A 21,038-nucleotide genomic window follows, 5' to 3' on the forward strand; every position below is an offset into this window, starting at 1 on the left:
CAGAAGGCCAACCGTATCCTGGGCTGCATCAAAAGAAGCGTGGCCAGCAGAGTGAGGGAGGTGATTCTGCCCCTCTACTCTGCTCTGGTGAGACCCCACCTGGAGTACTGTGTCCAGCTCTGGGGTCCCCAGTACAAGGAAGACATGGACCTGTTGGAGTGGGTCCAGGAGAGCCACGAAAATGATCAGAGGGCTGTTGTAGCTGATAGATATTTGAGATTTGTCCTTGTTCAGTGTATAGATTGTATTTGTACTGAAGGATAAGTAAGAGAACTTAAAGTGCCTGAAGGGAAACGTGTAAAGGAAAACTGCATAATTTAAAACCAGCACTTTAAAGCAAATGACCACCTGGATTAGCAGCTGAGAGTTACAGTTACTCTGCCAAAGAACTTGTCTTAAAGTGATTAGAATTTGTATAAAAGTGGGTGTGTTATCCAAAGGCATTTTTCTGTTTGTTCCTTTTAATTAGATGATATATCTTTTGTATAAAAGATACATATCTTTCTAATGACTACAGTGATTAAATTCCTTAATGTTTCTCCCTAAGTATCCAAACAGCACAGTAAAAATACTGACATAGTCATATACAGCTGAAGCACGCACTTAGCTGCGTGTAAATCTCTCTCAGTGTTACCTTCAATGTCAGATTATAACTCATACTCTCTATAAGGTATGTGCATTATTTGAATCTGAGAATGTTTGCAGCCACTGATTGTTTTCTGGTAACGGGACTGGTCTGACTATGGAATTTTCTGGGATAATCCTATTATGGTGTTTTATAGCAGTGGCATCACTACCTGGCTGGATACCCAAATGCAATTCCAAATTTGAAGAACATCTTTCTCTTTCTTCTTCTTTTTTTGGGTTTGTATTTTTTTTTTTGTTTGGTAATGTTTTAATGGATGATCAATACCAGTAATGTTTGCTGTGTTGCTAGTAACATGGGTATGTTGGTAAATATATTTTTATTTCAATGCACTTGCATCTAGCTTTTCTAGAAATAAGTAAAGCAGTTGTTTTCTAAATAGATATGTGGTATGATGGCTCTTTGCCATTGTATACAATACCTGAGAAACTGTCACGTTGCAAAATTCAGTGTGTTGGCATCAAGTTACTTTAGCAAACTGTTTGGTAATGTGTGTTTAAAATCAAGAACTATTCATGTGTCTTACCAGGTTCATGAGGGTCAGAACAAGTTTGGAAGAATTTAGTACAATGCAGCAAAGGTTAGAACAAATTTATTAATGCTTCAGCAGATGCTTCAGCGTATAGAATGGTGTTTATAGAAAATCTTCCATTTAGTACTGCTTAACAACAGCATCATCTAGTATAATGTGGATACTAACTGCAAGAGTGAGTCAATGAAAACTGATGAACAGTGAACTGTTGTATGGAGATACCTAGCTCGGTGAAGAATCTGTTTAGGTGTGTATCACAAGGCAACAGTTCACCCAAAGAACCTGGTGAGGAGAATGAACCAGGGAATGGAATAAACAGGACCAAGAGAAACTAAAATAAGAAATTTAACTAGAAAAATGAGCTCTTGATATCAGAGCTCACTTAATTTTAGAAAAAAATGTAGCTTTTATTGAAGTCCAAACTCTGTGAAACCAAATTCTGGCTTAGCTGACAAATTTATCAATAAAAGGCAACAGTAAATTTATTTGCTGGGTGTTAATGAGGAACTTGGTATTTACACATAGCAGAATTCTTATTAGTAGGTATTTTATAAGTTCATGTGGTTTGTTTTAAACCAGACTACATTAAAACCATATGGGTGAGGTTTTCAACCATTAAACTGAAGAAATAGAGAATATAAGGCATGATAAAACCTTAATATATCATGCTTGACTCAGCTTTTCAAAAGGAAAACTACTATCTGCATTAGCTTTAAACAGAAGATGTAGAGAAGCACCTGTTTTTACCACCTCCAATTACAGCTGACCAGTATATTTCAGAAACCCAAAAAGCTGTTAGAAACACTCAGAAAAAAACACAAATTTTCCTTTGCACATAGATAGACAAACAGGCTATGAGACAGAAACATGAACTGAAGGCTGTGTAATGATCCAGAGTATATCAGTGAGGTTGGGTAGTTGATGATACACCAGTGAAGACCAAAGACAAGAATGTGTTTTTTTCTGTACTTGAAGGTACAAAGCAGAAAGGGATGCATAGGTGTTACTATGAGGCTTTGGGAAACTAGTGGGATCGAATGAAAAATTACAAGATGTGCATATCATAGCAAAAATAATCAGATGACATTAATTTGGTGCTTTTTATTCAGAGATTATGAAGTATTTTTCTAGTTCTACTAGTTGTTCTACAGGTAGGAAGTTGCTTGCTTTCACATTTCTGTAGAAGCATACACGGTGGTGAAGGCTATTGGAAGACTGCTGTTGAAAATGTGCGCTCCAAAGAAACTAATGTTATGGGGGATTGTAGCAAAATCAGAAATAGAACTAAAGTCTGACTCCCAATTCTGATTCCAGGGCTCCAAGAAATTACTAGTGTGCCTCCAGAGAATACTTACTCCCCAAAATTATGTAGAAATAAAATTCAGAGTTGTAAGAGTTGTTTTTTAAGTAAGGCCGCTTGCTAAAATTACCTATAAATGAGCATAACACAGTCCCACTTGGCTAATGACATTTTCTATTCAATAATCCTGATATTATTCCAGATTTGACCAATGTTTTGTGTCATGCCTTGTTCAGATCCATTTCTTATTGTACTTTTTCTTTAGGTTACATTTAAGACAGAAATAGTCACTTCCGTCATCTTAGCTGGTTAAGTTCACTCCAGTAGTATTGTATTTGAGTATGTCTGTAGCTTTTGTTTTCCACTAGCTATTTGTTGGGGATTTTTTTGGTGGCATCAGAGTCATATGGAAAAACAAGGGAATGGCTGTTTCTGTGTTTCTTGCATTGCCTTGGATATGGCGGTATATAGCAAGAGGCGTATAGGTATGTAGGCAGTACCTGGATTCACAGTGTGGTTTAGGCCTGAGTCAGAACTTGAGGGTTTTTTTTAAATACCTCTTGCTTATCTTGATAAGTTCTAAATTTGGTTTAAGTGTCTTCTAGCTCAGGCTGAATCTTAATGGGCAGTCCAGTATCAGCAAGGTGTGTCACGGTTTGTGCATTGACAGTATGTCTAAATATGCTAGTTTAAGACTGGCTCATTTCAGCTACTTTTAAAATCAAGTTACTGTTAATTTTGAATTTTCTTGCATCCCTGTACCATATTTATACTTGTTTTAGTACCAAAACAGACATAAATAGATCTAGTGGTTAGCTGCTGCTAAAAGGGGCATCATCACTTCTTTTCATGTTGGCATTAGTGGTCATCCGACCTAGGAGTGAAGTGGTTTAGAAAGCTAAACCAACATGAATAGCAGTGTAGTGGTTGCTTATTTATTGTCGGTTTAGTGTTCTGCTAGTTTAGTGCATTGAATTGGTTCTTCTCAGGATCAGATCAATGGTAACTGGCACACATTAAGTGGTTGGAGCTTGCTACTGAGTGCGGGACTGCTCATTTTGGCAATACTTAGCCAATACATTGTCTTAGAGAAGTTGTCAAACTACACCCTTAGACAATTAATTTTCCTAGTTTCATCAGCATACAGCTACCTCATGTTCAACCAGTAACAACAACCATCATGATTCCTATGCTATTTTTTTTTTCTGCTGCTGATGGGAGGGGAAAATGGAAGTTACTTTACTTTGTTTTTCATAAGCTTGCTTGTCTGCACTTACCCAAGAAGGACTAGGGGAAGACACACATAAACATACCAAATATGAGTGAACAGTGAAGGTACAACAGAAAAACTAAAGCAAGTGCTTGAAACCAATGACCAGAAATGCCAGGTACAAAGTATGAGAAAAGATAACAAATGTTATTACTGAAACAAGTGAGGAAAAACAACGTGCAACTATTGTTGGAAAACAAGGAACCTAATGGTGCCTGGACACCTGCAGCTACAAGTGGAGGAAGGGAGTATGTAGCTGTTAAAAAATCACAAGGGGAGGTCAGTGGGCCAACTGATCTTCTGGGTCCTCCACTATGACTTCCAGTTTAACAAGCCTGTTTATAGTGGCAAAGGAGGGGGAACATGGTATCCAGAGAGATGGAAAAGGAAGCAGAAGAGCGCACTCAGTGGAGCAGGGATGGTCTTCAACTGCACAGCCTGGTGCACATATCACGTTTTATCTGTGGCATTAGTTTCTTCTGCTAAACGCTTGCTGAAGTCCAGGGTCTGACCCATCAAGAGACTTCAGGTGCTTAGCACAGGGCTGTGCTATATGCATTTGTTTAGCAATGTCATAACGCTAGTCTCCCAGCTCCACACCACCCATCCATCCTCCCTCTAAAAAGGATCTTTAACTCTGTATCTCATGACTGGTCCAGAGATGACTCGGGCACTGAATTAGAAATGTCATTGCTCTCTCCTCTGCTGCCCCTTTTGTGGCATGTATCTAAGGACTGAACCACCAGTTTATTTTACCAGGGCTGAACTCGATTTTTGTTAGTACACTTAAAAGAACTAGGAGAACTTGATTCCACTCTTCCCTTAGATTAGTTTCCAGAGGGACAGGAGTAAGGCAAGTTTCTGACCAGCAGTGGCAGCTGCTTCAGATTCAGGATTGTTACGGAGAAGGCTGGGTCACATGAGAGAGAGAAAACCTTACAGATTACATTTTTGCCACTTCATAGGCAACCCTAAATGCTGATTGATTTGCGTTCATCATTGCTATACCAGAGCAGGGTAGGGACTTCATTGTCTGGAGAAGGAAAGCCTGCGTCTGTACTTTTTTTCTTCTTTCTGTTGCAGCACTGGCTGCTTGGGCAAGAAGAGCTTTCCAGCACGGCAGTTGCCAAACCCACAACATGACAGAGTACCACAGATGCTTCCTGCTGCTACCATTTAGATTTTCTCTTGAATATTACTTGTGTGGCTGATGCACACAGAAAGATGAAGGGGCTACTAGTAGTTTCAGACTCTCAGAAGTTTTATTATTAAATACACTGTTCTGCTTGCATGCCTGCATCGAGTATAAAAGCTGCCACCATCAATGAGGCAGCTAGACACTGGTCTGATTCAAAGAGTAATATAGTATCGTTACATCTTGCCAAATGCTGCATATGAAATTATAAAAATCTAACCAATGGGCCCTATTCCACTGATGAGGCATGCAAGTGGGTCATTTTGGGGGTAGAAAGTCCAAACTGCAAATATGTTCCCCACTCCACACCTTTTTTTAAACTCCCTTTCCTCTCCTGCAGGAAGGCTGTATACATGCCTAGCTGGGCGAGTGTCAGCTTGCTTTAAGACTTCCTGCAGGGGCTCTAATAGTATGAAATTTTATGCTGATCTCAGCATAATGACTGGTTTTGTTTCAGAGAGGCACGACTTCTGAATGGCTGAACAACCTGTGTACTGTACAGTGGAGAGAAGCAGAAGGTGGGATCTGCTTAATATCACAAAATGGAGCAGGGACAAATGTCCCTAATTTTGTTGTTAAAACAAGTTTGCGAGAACGCTGCTCAGGCTCCCTGTAGCATTCTGTTTTATCACAAAACATTACCTGTTTTTATCATTTTGCACACTTCTAATTGCAAGGCTGCCACATATGGACACACTATATCCAAGATCTCCATCACAATCCAGTTGATTCCTCGGGGTGTTTTACAGTGGCAGTTAGCGTACAGGTACTATGGAGACTGCGCCCAGGGTCAATAGGGCCTCATAGCAGACAAGATATGCAGCACATCAGTATCACTGTAATCCCTGAGCACTACAGAAAAGAAAACAGGAGTCAAAGCGCCTTCCCTTTCAAAGTTAGAAGGGATATCTGGGCGCTGCAGCTTTTGCAGATGCAGTAGCAGGAATCGGGCAGGAAGCGTGCGCTGATGGCTTCTGCCCGTTCAGAACTAACCCAGGCAGTTTTCCTTCAGTATGCCATGAGGCTGCAACCTAACAAATATTTTCACACCACACAATCTCTCTGATGGAGACAAAATATTAAATTCATGCTAAAAGGATCACAAGGCAGCCTGTTAGAGATGATAGCACCTAACTTACTCTGTGCACTGCTTGCTTTTTTTTGCAGTAATTTGTACTTAGAAATTGTTTGCTGGCTACTTTCACTCTAGTTTAAGAGAATTCATCCTTAACTAGACTTTTGTTTTGAAGAATGCAGCCTGCTGTTAGTATAAACAGCTTGTTCTTGCACCCATAGAACAGACAGGGTGTGCTTTGAATTTCCCAGTTGTTGTCAGAAAAGGGTCCTACGTGCTTGCTGCAAGAGCTGCCTTCAAGATCACTCCTGCTGCAAAGAAGTTTTCCTGCCATAGTATCGAATATCATCAGGAAACTTATGTCTTCATCAAAAGCATATGAACACTTGCAGATAGGCACATTTTACTGTGACACACTGTCCTGGTTTCAGCTGGGATAGAGTTAATTTCCTTCCTAGTAGCTGGTACAGTGCTGTGTTTTGGATTTAAGATGAGAACAATGTTGATAACACACTGATGTTTTAGTTGTTGCTAAGTAGTGCTTAGCAACTAACAACTTAGCAACACACCACTTAATTACATTAGCCACATTTAATTTTCGTATTTTAAATAAAAAGCATGGGATTAAGTTTCTTACATCAGTGTGCTTAGAACATTTGGTATTCCAGTCTTGTTACACTCCTTCCAACCTGTCATCACTTACATTAAATCATACAATGATCCATAGTGGTTGTCAAATTTTGGTATTCAGATTCACAGCACAGATCATAGTAGGCTCTCCTCCAAACCAAAACAAGAAGTAAACATGACTGAAATGCTCAAGCAAAAATATGAACTGATAGAGGGCATAGTCTGTAGCATTCCTGACATTAGTGCCTCGAGCTGGAGGTGCCTGCTTTAAGATACACGCTTTTCAACTTGTATATTCATTCTTTTTGCTCCTCTCACTCCTATCCTGTTATCCTGCTTTGCTTCCCTTGAAGCTTTCAGCAACCTCCTCGCTGCTCATGCTTTTCTTTCCACTCTCCCCTTTCAATTCCCATCCGACTTCCTTCATCCATGGTATTTTTACTGTTGCTTCCTCCACCTCTAGTTACTGTGGCACTAGGAGCCACGGAGGGGAGCACCTTTCTGCTTGAGTTTTGCTGTCCAGAGAACAGCCCACGCAGCCAATAGCATCCAACAGGCATCAGCTTGCAGCAGCAGTTTACCCAGAAGCGGTTCCAGTGTGGTTCACCACGCTGTCACAGAAGCTGTTGAAATGGCACAACTGAGGGGACACTGCAGGAAGAGAGGAGCGGAGCAGAGGAGGTAACCTGAGCCAGCATCATGGACTACGATCCTGCTGTGTGAAAGGCTCAGTTGCAACCCAATCGCATCCCCCTGCAACCAGGCAGAGCAGTTTGCTCTGAACAGGTACAATTTTCAGAGAATTTTGAGATCCCCAGCACCAGGAGATCCTCCTTGACAAGTGTTAAAGCTTGTTCAAAAGCTTGGAGATAGTAGAGTATCAGCAGCAACAAGCTGCAGAAGAGTAACACTTCCCCCTCAAATTCCATTCTTTGAAATGGCTAAGCCCTTTTATTTCATAACGTTACTCTTCCCCCCCCAAAAGCAAACCTCTCAAGCTGTGTAATTTTATTAGGGGGGTTAGTGGTTAAATGTATTTCTCCATTAAGTTTCCTCACAGGCCTGATTTCTAAGTTACATTACAACCATCAAGCCTTGCAAGACTGAAACAAGGCAAGAAAGCCACAGGAGCACTTGTCTTGTATTTGGCAATATCCCAAATGTAGTCAGTTTGGAAATAACTGTCTACGGCTTAACTGTTGAAGTTGGATGGATCCTAAGCGCAACATTTCAAACTGGGTTTATGATAGCACGCAGGATTATGTTTCAGCATGTCAGTCTTTTTGACACTGACTGTCAGAGATCAAGCATGACTTCGGAAAACAAACACTGAGGGGTCTGGTGGTTGTGCTGAGTGCCTTTGGGGACAGTAATGAAGAAAGCTGATGTAAAGTGGAATTCTCAAGTGGTATTTTATCAGCTCACACTCCTCATCCAGTGATCAAAAAGCTTGTAGCACTTCTTCATTCAAACATATAAAATGCTGATCCTTTTGATTGGTATCAAGCTGACACACGATCATTTAGTTGATATTCAGACTTGGACTGTTTGTGGCCCTTTTGAAAAGGAATGAGGGTAGTGGGATTTAAAGCTGTAATAATTGTATTCAAGTATTGACATGCCTGCAGAATGGCTGGGGACCCTGCTATCCCAAACTCTTTAAAAACGGCAGTTTGGAATACTTTTAACCTCCTGCTGTAGAGTTTAGTTCATCTTTTATTGAAACATTAATACCTTTGAAATGAAACGTGCTGCCATATACTGGCCCTACAGAAGACAATTCAAATGATTTCTGCACCTTTAAGGTAAAGAGCCAGAAGGCAGCATATTAAGATTTAGTGGTGTAGGCACTCCCCCACATCTTCTAAACATACTTATTTTAAATCTGTTTTAGTTTCAAAAGCAATGTGTTATTTATAACAAGAAAAAGGCTATGACAACTGTTTTGCAGAAACCCAGCTATTTTTTCAATGGTTAGAATGTCAAATTTCTATTTGAATCATCTCACATTACTTTAACATTTGGTCAGCCAGCCAGCTAGTTTTACTATACAGCTTATATGTGAAATATTTGACAGAAGCTTTCTCCTATTACATCCTTTTTAAGACCAGAATGGCAATTTTGTAATGTCAGGCTTCCTACATTAGCATTTAAAGTTTTGTACATAATTATCTGAGAACCAGTAAAAACAGACTCCAAGTCTGATATAACACTAAGTTCTCCAAGTGTAACAAAGTATTTCTGTAACTCAAGGCAAAAGAGAAAGCATTTGTATGTAACAGCAGAACTGATATTACATTTAATTTAATTTCACTGATACTTTGCTCAATTAGATAAAAGCCTGTAATGCCACCACTCTATGAACTAAGGTAAGGAGAAAAGTCAGCTTCTCAATTCTATTTAAGTTATAGGCTTCTATGATTGAAAATGTATTTTTCAGTGCTCTTTATTCCTGATCAGTTAGAACAATAACATAGATTTCGTTAACTTCATGTGCCTGCAAGAGAGCTTTCTTTTCCAGAAACTGATCTTAAACACATAAAACCAGAAAAAAACACAGTAGCTTTGAGAAAAAGGAGCAGGTTCTTGCAAGAGACAACTAAGTAGACAGCAGGGCAGTGAAGCCACACAAATCTGCAAATAAGTCAGCTTTTCATTTTCCTTAGAAATAGCTACAATTTTTATTCTTTATACACCTGAACGATTTGAAAGAGCCAAGTAACAGAGTGAGAAATGCTCCTCTTCCTTGAGGAGCAGCTACTTTCCACAGGTCTGCAGCAGAGCTTTCTAGAGATCATGTTAAAATCTGTGGGCTTTCCTATGAATTACAGACTGTCACTTTGAAGTGGCTAAGCATGTCTGGCTTGTAGTATAAAACACAAATATCAGAATGCATGAGAAAAGTTTAACAGATACCCATTGAAGACAGTTTAAAAATAAGATCACAGGATAATTCAGGTCGGAAGGGGCCTCGGGAAGTCATCTAATGCAAACTCCTGCTCAAAGCAGTAGAACTTTATGAAGTTTCATTCAGATTATTTCATGAACCAACATTCCTTTAATGCCTGCAAAGACAAAAAGGCTGTGAATTTTCCTCACTAAAGAGTTATTTTCTGCTGAACAGTGTCCCATCTCCACAAAAGAATAACTGAATAAGCTGTTACTTTGAACATTTGAATACCGATTTAACCCAATATCCCTCCTCACAGTTCAGAATATCTTCCCAGACAGCTGTCTGCAGAACTGCATTGCACTGTGATGGGATAGGCTCAGGAAGGAGAGGAAGGGGCAGGGATTAGAAGCCATACAAAATCTATGCAGTTCAGCACTGAACAGTAGGAACTAAGCTCTGTGTTATTTCTCCTGCAGGTTTCTCTCCTAACAGGAGATGGGAAAAGCTCAAGTCCAGTTTAAGCTTCACCGACCTTTACTAAGATTCACTGGGAGTTAAAAAAAAAAAAAAAAAGCGCCAAGGTGTCTGAAACTTCCTACAAGGAGGTTTTCATTCATGACCAGCAACTTAATCCCTGACCATCTCTGAAATTTAAAAATATCACCACTGAAGACTTCAAGATTAGATGTCAGCTTAAGTTCAGCTCACTAGAGAACAACTCTAAGACCTGTAAAAACACTTAAGTAACATTATTTGCACCAAGCTTCATGTTACTTACATTAGCCATAGGACAAACTTTTAAATATTTTTATTCCATTTTCAACTTGTAAGAAGATGATACGAGAAAGAGTTGCTAGAAGAAAGAAGAGAAAAATGCACACTTCTATTTACTAAAAGATGCTTCTACAGAGGAATGGGAACTGCAAGTTTTCTTCAATGCACATATGCTATCCCCCTTCTTCTGCACATAATGGCCCCATCTTTCCAAAAAAAGATCAAAGCCACTGGTGACATTTTAGACGACCTGAGTCCCTCTCTTGTAAGAAGCCCTCTGGGATACCTCACAGGCCAGCAAGCATAGGATATCATCTTGCATGCAGTAACTTAAAGCCTGAAAATTGTAGCATTTTAGATAAAAAAAACAAGCAAGGTAGAGTTGCTTATGCTTAATCATATCATTTTGGGAGTACTTTTCAAATGGTAGCATCTTTCAGTGCTGTCATCTAGAGCAACTCATAGGAGAGCTCTTTTGACAAGATGTATGGAAAGAACTAGCTTTGAAAAATACATATTTTTAAGGTAGAGGGACAGCTTCTTTCCCCATTAGAAAAACAACAGTATGAGTTTCATTTCAAAGTTTCAAAGCCCAGAAGAGCTATCACCAGAATTGCTTAGCTGGTTGCTTAGCGCATCAGGATTCCAGAAGGCCATTGTGTCTTTACAGAACATAGCTAAAGTTGATGCCATTTTAAGACATTAATTTTTGACTTTCCCAGTCAGTCATCATTCAAAAAGGTTTATTATAGCAGAAGTGATCCAGGCTCTGCTATCACAGTAAGCATTACAGCAGGCAAATATCAGCAAGGCCATTGGTCAGGTCAGCTTAAGGTGAGAGAAAGACAAATGTCAGTTCCTTTTTTGCTTTGGCTCAGGCCTGACCACTCCAGTGATTGATTTCTTTGTTGAATTCCATCTATGTGTATAAATAACATCCATGAGGCTAATAGGGAAACCCTGTAGAGTTACACCTCCTGCTCAAGAATTTCAGGATCACAGAATGGCCGAGGTTGGCAGGGACCTCTGCAGATCATCTAGTCCAACCCCCTGCCCAAAGCAGGGTCAGTTACAGCAGGTTGCTCAGGGCTGTGTCTAGTTGGGTTTTGAGTGTCTCCAAGGATGGAGACTCGACAACATCTCTGGGCAACCTGGTCCAGCATTTGACCACCAGCACAGTAAAAAAGTGTTTTCTTGTGTTCAGGCAGAATTTCACATGTTGTAACTTGTGCCTGTTGCCTCTTGTCCTGTCAGTGGGCACCACTGAGAAGAGTCTGGCTCCCTCCTTTGATTCGACCCATCACACACGCACAATTGTGGCAAATTAGACCCCTATACAGCTGAAGAGGTTGATGCTTGTTTTTGGGGTTGGGTGGTGGGGAGGAAGAGGGGCTGTTAAGCAGGTGTTTGCTACCTGCAGCCAAGGGATCTGTGCAGCATAGCACAGCCCGTGCCTGCTCATGTTCATTGTGTTGTGGATCGATCACTCTTCCGTGTACAGGGGTCTGCAGGTTAGGATCACTACGCTTGTTCAATTAAGTAGATGTTTTATGATATAGCTACCTCACATTGCTTTTGCATGTATTTTCTGTATTAAGTCCTCATAGGCCTTTTATGCATATTTTCAAAGCCCTGCCCTTAGGACCTTTTACTAGAAGTGTGTCTTCAGGATATACCTAACAGAAGTCTACTGTAAGACAATGCTTTTGAAGTTTCCTGCCCAAGGCTTAAATTTAAAAGTCTTATCCTAATTCTCAGCATCTGTACATCTGCAAGCATGACCAAAGTCCCGCTATGTGTAGAGCTGGAACCTTGTCTATATACCAAGGTGCTTTCATATAAACAGGCGCAGAGGTACGAACGAACATAAAGGGCTCAGCTAGGTAAGGGTTTTTTTACCTGGGAGAAATATTTGGTCTTAAATGTGCATTCTCTACTGCACATTCTTATGTTCACTCACTGTTTGTTCTTAGTCTAAAACCTAATTCTTTAAATGTTCACACCAATTAAAAAGTGGAAGGAACACATTAAGGACCCTTCACTGGAAACACCAACAGCCACGTTGCACAGCAGTTTTCCAGTGTGTTTACCGATAGTGGGTGAGATCTTGAAGTAGAAGGTAGAAGAGAAGATCATAAGGCAGGGTAGAAGGATGATGGAGACAAATCCACAATTGCACCTCTTACTCCATCTGTCCTTCACTGATTCCCTACAATAGTCCTTGGCAGACCGGAAGGGGGAAGAGGAGAAAGGGAGAAGATACCAAGTTTTAGGTCACGTCCATGCTACTGCTAGATTTATTAGAACAGAGCCTAGTTGATTTGGTAAAAGGAAAAGAGCTAGGAATGACTTATCTTTTTGGAAATTAAAATACGCCAGAAAGTACCATTTCCAGAGTATTTTTTTTATTTAAAAACACTAGTTTAATAGAGTGCTTTTTGGATGATGGTCCTCACTGAATTAGACTGTTACACTGATCGGAATATTAATGACCAATATATGGCAAGTGAGTAAAGACATACCTTCCCATCTTTAAAAACAGTGGTGTCAGAAAGCAAATCCTATCGCTTCCTACCAAAATATCAATTCCAAGAGTTCCCTATTTTGCGTAATCTATGCCTGACCCACATATCCTTTGACAGCTCCTATGACAAGGATCTGAATGTTCTAAACGCATTGTTTTGCAGGTTCTCTCCTAAAATACATAGCACAAAACACTATGCAGTAGCTGCCAGCACAGTATTCAAAATAAACTCTGTATTTCCCCACAAACATCAGCCAAATAGTGGCTTACCTTCAGGAGATCTTGAGACTAGCTTAGGTCATAACTGAAGATGCTTTGTACCTACAGCCATCAGAGCAACCAACTTGTGGAAGAGGGAAAATATCAAGTTAAATCCTGTATTTGCAAAACTGAAATTGTCAAAGATAACAGATGTATCTTCTGGGGTTTATTTGTAGAGTGGTTTTGGGATTTTTATTCTAATACCTTAAATCAGAAGTTTTGGGAGGCTATTGACACCAAGTTGAGAAGCATTCGAACTGTACGCTTTGATTCTCTACAGGACACTCTGAAAGCTTTAAGAGGAAAAGCCAGTGTTGACTTTGTGCCTTAGCAACTGTCATAAAGCAACGCCAAGATTGTGCCTTTGCTAAGGAGGAAGCCATAGAAAGTTTTCTGTATGATCGTACTTACAGTCTTCCAGCATACTTCAGCTTCACGCCCTGTAAGAGAGGTAGCCTAGGAAAGCAGATGAAGATGTTCAGAATATTGTTAGATACTGCCAGCTTTGCAATGAATCAAAGGGATACAGAATGCATACTTGCATTTCAGCGAGCAACTGCTGCTTCATAGCTGGATTGACACTTATCACTACACCAGAATTTGAGATGCCAGGTGATGTTCCAGTATTCTAGAATGTACACTTCCATCAACCAAAAGCTGTTAATTCCCAGAAATCCCCTTGCTAGTAATTTTTCCAAGCTTGAATTCCCACCATCTTCCGGTAGGGGCAAGCCAGGGAACCCTTTTCTGCCTAACAGTTTTATAGATTTTTAGAAAAGGAGGAGATGCCAGGTGCACATAACAGTAGTAAAAACTTACAGAGGAATTCACTAAACGTTGAAGATCAGATATGGCTGAAGCAAGCTGCTGCCCATCTTCTGCAATGCTAGGCATCCTTATCTGTCTTTTGAAGGAATACACCCAGAACACTACCAAGATCTGAAGTGGTCATAAAGTTGTATGTGGACACAGAACAAAGTCCTCTGCCTGCTCCATACAGGGCAGGAGAAACTCACTTGCTTCCTTGCAGCTGTTCATGTTTTGGATATAAACTGTGTCAATCTCTTCTCCTTTAATATATCATCTGCTATTAATGCTGCTGAGTTACCATGAAAGCATAAGAGCCACGTCCAATTTGTTTCCCCTACTGAGGAATACTCCCCGCTTTGTCAGATTTGCAGTCTAAGCGCCAACTCTACCTTTATGCTTTGCAACTAGAATGGTGGTGCCACTGTCTAGTGAGCTACCTTTTTCATGCTGTCTTCTTTCAGGTGTTTAAGCCCATCCCATAGTTTTCTAAGCAAATCCTTGTCCTAGACCTCACTTCGAACAAAAAGGACAAGTAGTACCTGTAGGAGGCTTTTGGTTTAGACACCGTGTAAGCCGTATCTCCTTGATGGATGCTGTAGTCTCTTGAAGGTGGTTAGGTAGTTCTGTATACAGTCCAGGGGAGAAGATAAGCAGGAACAGCTCTAAGGCTCTTGATTCTGGCCCAGAATTTCTCATGACATGGCCCTGAATAAGCAAGCCAGTTCAGTCTGGAGAGAAATCGGAGCTGGACCCTCATGCTGGCCAGGCTCATCCAACAAAGTTAAGTTATTTCAGTGAGGGCTTGAAATCTGTAAGATCAGAAGAGATGCACTGCCTGGGGAGAGGGTGGAGGTGGAAAAAAGCAGGAGCTCTTTAGAACCAAGTATTTGCATCAGAAAAGCAGTACGGACATTAAAATATTCTACTTCAGTTTATGCAAGTGATCTGGATTCTTCTAGGGCTCGGCAGAGGCTGGCACACTTCCCAATACAGTCAGCCATACACGAGTTATCCCCCCATGAACATTACATTTGCTTGCTTACTTCGAAACACATTGGAAAACTTCCTGTTATTCTAAGAAAGTCTGAGAGTGTTAGTTCATATTTTTTAGCTGCTTACACTTGCTACAGACCCCTGCATTTACCCACTGGTTTAGCATTAAGGCATTTGTTTCCATTATTCTCTCCAGACTACTCCGTGATGCAGCATTTTCCTCTTCCTGTTAAGACCAATACAGAAAAAATGAATTCTCTTATATAACAATTTTCACCCCTCCCTCAAAGCCAGGATTAGGTGTCCTAAACATTTGTCTTATACACAAGTATAGTAGACATCCTACCCAGAATACTGAATTTTAAGCCACTTCAAACAGTAGTCAGTCTAGAACTGCATTTATGTTATAAGTTACTATTGCTTGATCATAATGCCATGGACACCATGACCTCTTGAAAGGGAATGAGCTTAAAGTCATAGCAAGAGCTATTTTATAGAATTGGCATGCATTTCAGGTTTAAATCAGTACTGTACTGACATTCAAGAATTTCAGTCCCCATACAGACTGAGATGAACAGCACTTTTATTTATTTCAGTTACAAGACGACAAGTAAACCTTACAACCAGAAAGGCAATGAAGGCCTCATGAGCTTAGTGATAACCATTTCATAATCCAGGCAACATGTTATGATTTCTTGAGATCACAAAGAAAGCATACCCCCCTCTTAAACAACTTTTCCTTATTTCTGTAAGGAAATTTCCTGTAAGAACAGCACACTGATGTTAACAGAATCAAGAGGGACCACCGATGTACAAAGCCTACATTCACCATCCCACCCCCCCTCAAAAGGCTTAAGTGTAGACTTTATTCCAAAAAAGATAACAGAGTCATGATCACAGCTAGAAGAGAGGGAAAAATTAAAGTCTGTTTTCAAATAAAGTCAAATTATGATGCATTAATGAAGTTAAATGAAGATACTTTCTCACACAGCAGTGTACTTCAGGGGTAAAGAAACTCTACTCATTTTAAGCCAATGTTTATCTGACTTTTGTAGTAGGGAGAAAACAGCTTACATAAAAACCGATCCCCCTACCAAGCACTCTCGGTAAGAACTATGACGTAAGGGAAGTGCTAGAAACCTGTGGGAGAACAAGTGCAGGCCCCCCTTGACTTCAATGCATTTACTTACTTAAGTACAATAGAAAAGACTGAATTCAGGAGTGGTTGACAGTGGGATACAGTGCTACAGGTTGAACATTAGCCACTAAAGGACAAACCCAAGCATGCATGTATCCCACCACAAGGGAAAGATACACTTGAGCTTCCTAACCTGCTCATTTCTACAGTTTGCTCTAGTATTATCATCTCCTCCCTCATTACCAACCTAATTCCTGCACTCGTTTGAAGGGACCCCTTTAAAAATCTCCAAAATTCTGGATTATTTGGCAAAAAACAAAAAATCACTTGCTATTTTAAAGAACACAGAGCTGGAAAAAGAAAGGGAAAAAAAGTTTACAACTCATCTCTTCAGTTGCTCTTCTAAGCAGTATTGGACCTAGAAAACACGAGGAAGTACCAGATCAAGTACTGTTCCATCATCCTTCGCTGTTGAAACAATACAGTTGAGGCAGACCATAACTTCTTCAGTCAGTCGCTAGCAGGTCAGTTTTGGTGCATAAGATATTAATCAACTGAAAAATGTATTTTCACCCGTGCTATATGTCAGTTCTCAGTTTCCCCTGACCTAAGTGGTCAGGGATACGTTTATTATGCAGTACTCACAGTAAGTCTCGGAATTTCAGGCAGACCTATTCATTCCCAAGGAGTATCCTTTTGGCTCAGTGAAGACTTTTGAGTACCTTAGCTTACATTCATTCTGGAGGCAGCCACCATGATTCCATTTACCCAAAGTACTATTTTTAGTGGGGCTGTTACCATCTTGAAATTGCAGTTTAAAGTTAACCAGTAATACGAAAGAGTACTTTTCAGTGTTTCCAGTGAAGGAGCTGAGAAAAAAAAATCTGTAAGAAACCATTGCTGCAATTTTATTTTAACAAAAGGGCAGATTTATTCATGTTTACAAACAAGTTTCAAAAACAAAAAGGAGAACATGTATGCTACCCACTAACATCCTTTCAAAATGCCAACAGCCCTCATGCTGCATGAAGGATTCTATAGATTAGAAAAAAAATCACAGTTCCACTCACAGTTCACCAAGACAGCACTAAACATGTTTAGACAAAAACAAAGGACTAAGATTCTGATGTATTTTGATTTAATCCATTTTGCCCGAGATAACAGAAATATTTCAAGCAAGTTCCATCACATATTGATGTCCTGCATTAAACAATCCTACTAAGTTCTGAACAAAAGTTATTCAGTAAGTTTCTCAAAATTTTTAAAAATTAAACAGTTGTTTCAAAACCATTAAGTAGTAAATGTATTTAAGAAACTAATTAGGACAGAGGCCATAACTTCATTAGAACACCACTGCTCATGTTTTTACAAAGCATTAGTGTTATCTATTTGGCTATTAGTATTAGCAATTTATCTACAATATTTAACAAGGTAAATTGCAGGCAAAATTTAGTACAGTTTCAATAGAAACACCCTTTTCCTGAAAATACAGCAGTATTTGAAGGACTAGTTTTTTTTTTTTTGTGTTTTTTTTTGTTTGTTTGGTTTTTTTTTCTCTGCATCATTTATAAGGAAGCTTCCCATCTATGAACAGGAACAAAAAAAGTATCTACAAACCTTGTAAACAGATCTGTATCATTTATAAACATAAATAATCCAAATTATTAACAGCCAACAGCAGAAATTAAAGTATCAATTCAACAATCCAGGGCCTCCTTGCCCTTCCCAGCCTTCCCCTCAGAAAAGGATCATGATAAACTAAAGCTCTGCTAACACACTGTTCGGGACCATTCTTAAGTACAACAGATGATCCACAGGTCACTTATGCTGAGTTACTGTTTATCTGTCAGAGTTCATTATTACTCCCACCCCCCGAAAAGCACCCTCCAGTCTGGCAGAAAGCTTTTTTTTTTAAAAAAATAAATCTACATTCGTACAAGTGTGTCTTCTGTTGAAGTCCAAGACAAGAATATCATCTTGTCCATCATAATGTGTGAAGAGACCCAGTTTCAATTTCTTTACAATGCAGCTAGTGTGTTAACATTCAGCTTACAATCAGAGTGATGTTTCCAAACTATGTAGCGGGCTCCCTGGGGATGAAGAGGTAGCAGACTTGTTCATGTCTGTTGTAAGGTGAATTCCACTGTCAACCGCATTGTTGTTTTTATTGGGAGAGGGTGGGGGATTAGAGTTGCGTTTTGTTGGAGCATCATCTTCAGCATCAGTATCATCAATAAGGGGAATATGAGGCTCGGAGTCTTCTATTCTAAACTCAGGATGCGTCATAAAATTGTGAATTGAACTTCGTGTCTCAGGTTTCTCTAGCCCCTCGTACAAGGAGCTACGAAATGCATTCACCACTCGGATCTGTAAACAAAGAAAAAAGGTTGTTAATATGCTGCAGATTTACTGGTAATGGCATGGTTCTTATGAGTTTGAATCCACAAACAGCTAGACATGAGTGAATTGAATTTGTATGTGATGCAGTGGAACTTGCAATAAACTGTAAAAAATGAAGAGCATTTCAGTAGAGCACTGCCAGTCTACACAGTAGGAATAAAAATTGTAAAAGTACTGCAAAAAGCTGAAGGGCCTAAAAATTCAGACATGGCACTAGAATTGTTCAATTATTTAACATGGGCTAAGCATTTTTCAGAAGTGAGGCCAACAGTTATTTACTTATTCACAAATTAAATAAATCTCAATGAGTGTTTTATTGAATACTTGGGGGAGGTGGGGGAAGGAGGGGAGAGGCTGAAAATAAGTTAGAGGATAAAAGGGTTACTAATTATCATGCTAGGAATTAGGATGTCAACTGACTATGAAAAAGCCAAGCAAGTGTAAGCCAATGTCACAATGACCGGACATTTACGAAGAGTCATGCAAAAAAGGATACCACTGTAACAGCTGTAAATATTCGAGTATATACCCAGTTACCACACTAGAGAAAGTTCCTTACTGAATAGTGTTTTGGAAACTTAAGACCAGAACGAGGAAATTGAATGCTGTATTGTACAAGTAAGTAGCTATGACAGGTTGTAACTTTGAAGAGATTATGCAAGTAGCACAAAGTATGAGAAAAGCAGGTGATCAGCCTTTGCTTGAGTCTTCAATTTACATTGAATTCATGGACAAAATTCCCAGGCTGAGTATTATTTCAAGTCCTTTCATTGTTTAACTAACATTTTTCAAATCAGAAAGCTAAGTTTACAGAATTCATAAATAAACATTTCAGAGTGAAATTAGATAGAATAAAGTACAGCTTCATTTTGCAAATTGTGTATGTCCAGGTTGACTTGGATTTAAGCTTTCCAAATTGTAATTCGAATGATGAAACCACCTGCCCACACCCCCCTTCTCCTCCCATGCCCCACACGTTTTCCTCATCAACTACAGGAATTCAGGATTCATTCTTGAACTGATAAAACAAATAAGGTTAGGCAGAAGTCAGTGACCCCTTTGTCCAACACTTTCATCAAGATACAGTTTCCCCCTTCTGTTAGCTCCCTATTCGATTCTCAACATCTCTACTCTGAGTAAGTCTCCAGCAAAGCACAGTTTCAGTCCCAAAGCTCCTGTGTTGTATAGTAAGCAGCAGAGCAACTGTAGGAAACAAGAACTTACTGTTACAAACAGTAAGTCCAATTTAAAGATTTTTTTTTTTTTAGCACATTCAAGATGACTTGTTTCAAGCTGAGAAATAGGTCATGACTAGTGCTTCCATAGAGTTCCTTGATATTAAAAATAAAGTGACTTCCAGGTGAAGGAATGAAGCTGGAAGGTCAAACGGATCAAAAGCACAGACTTCAAAACAGCTAAGATACACCAAACAACCTCACTGTAAACACAGAGAAGGGCTCCCCAAAAGCAATTCATTATCAAATTTGTTACCACAGAATCACTGCACATGATAAAGTCGTAGGTCCTAACTCTGTTCTTTGACCTCTAGAGATAGCATTGTTACCCCACCCCTACCCCCTCAGAGCACTTGCGCAAAGAATTTTACTCAAAATCTATCATGTCCCCATTTTTATACTACAGGTACACGGCTGAGCCCCATTAGCTATGGAAACTATTGGGGGTGGGGTGGGTGGGGGGGTGGCGGCAGGCACACAGGCAAAGGGGAGGACATAACTACCAATAAAGGGAATACAGGGAATAGCGTGAATGTGCTTGAGAAGTAAAAAGATTACAACAGCAGCCAGTACTTTACTGTTCATCACATGAAAAAATTGAGCACGCTGTTAAGGAGTTGACACGCTACACGAGCTTTAAACAAGTCCAGCAAGCTGCATAAACTGTCTTGGCGCTTACCAAGAAAAATCAGTGGTGACAATGCCAGACTGAAAGTTTGCAATGCCTTTATTTGGCATGTTGCATCCCACTGTGCCACTGATTTATGTGGCAAAATGAAATACGACTGCCTCGTGGGACTGGTTTTTCATTGCTTACAGATGGTAAGTTAGAACATAAGCAGTAATGGAAAACAATTTTTTGGCGTAACAGGACAGCTGTAATTATCATCAGAATATAAGCATACCCACAATAAAGGCTTGATTCCCATGCAGAATGCATACTAAACAAGTGGTCTAGACACTCCTATGAACCCAGGACCCTCAAAGAGTCCAGCCATGAAGGCAGAAATCAGACTATCAGCATTTTAAGTTACACTTAAAAAGGGAAAATCTAGTGTTTTGAAGGCTTTATTTTCAACTACTCCAGATAATTAGATGAGAGAGGTTAACTATAAATAAATTGCATAAGTGAGGAGCAAACAAGACAATTTGTTATGTGTAATTTATACTGTCATCAGGTCTTCCTCATATTAGTACCAGAATAGCAAGGAATGCAGTAAGCACTCCAAATCCTCCTAGCCAGATGGCTGCTTAAGAGTTGCAACCTCACTTCATAGGAACAGCTGAACTATTTTCCAACAAACAGCTCCGAAAGAGACACACAATGAAATAACACATCTGCTTCCCATTAATACATATTAG

At 39.7% G+C, this 21,038-nt stretch overlaps 1 protein-coding gene across 10 annotated transcripts in view; it reads right to left on the reverse strand.

Annotated features, from left to right (window-relative positions):
* Positions 1 to 15,469: 15,469 nt before the first annotated feature.
* Positions 15,470 to 21,038, reverse strand: part of ATP2B1 (ATPase plasma membrane Ca2+ transporting 1) — a 72,757-nt gene continuing 67,188 nt past the window's right edge. For 9 of the 10 annotated variants that reach the window (XM_076334261.1, XM_076334342.1, XM_076334281.1 and 6 more), the window contains one exon: positions 15,470 to 18,408. In XM_076334261.1, the coding sequence (XP_076190376.1) occupies positions 18,097 to 18,408 (312 nt within the window). In that variant the 3' untranslated portion in view covers positions 15,470 to 18,096. The remainder of the gene's footprint in view (positions 18,409 to 21,038) is intronic. The other variant, XM_076334332.1, reaches the window with a different exon arrangement.

This window comes from Aptenodytes patagonicus, chromosome 1 (assembly GCF_965638725.1).
Source record: "Aptenodytes patagonicus chromosome 1, bAptPat1.pri.cur, whole genome shotgun sequence".
Lineage (NCBI taxonomy): Eukaryota > Metazoa > Chordata > Aves > Sphenisciformes > Spheniscidae > Aptenodytes > Aptenodytes patagonicus.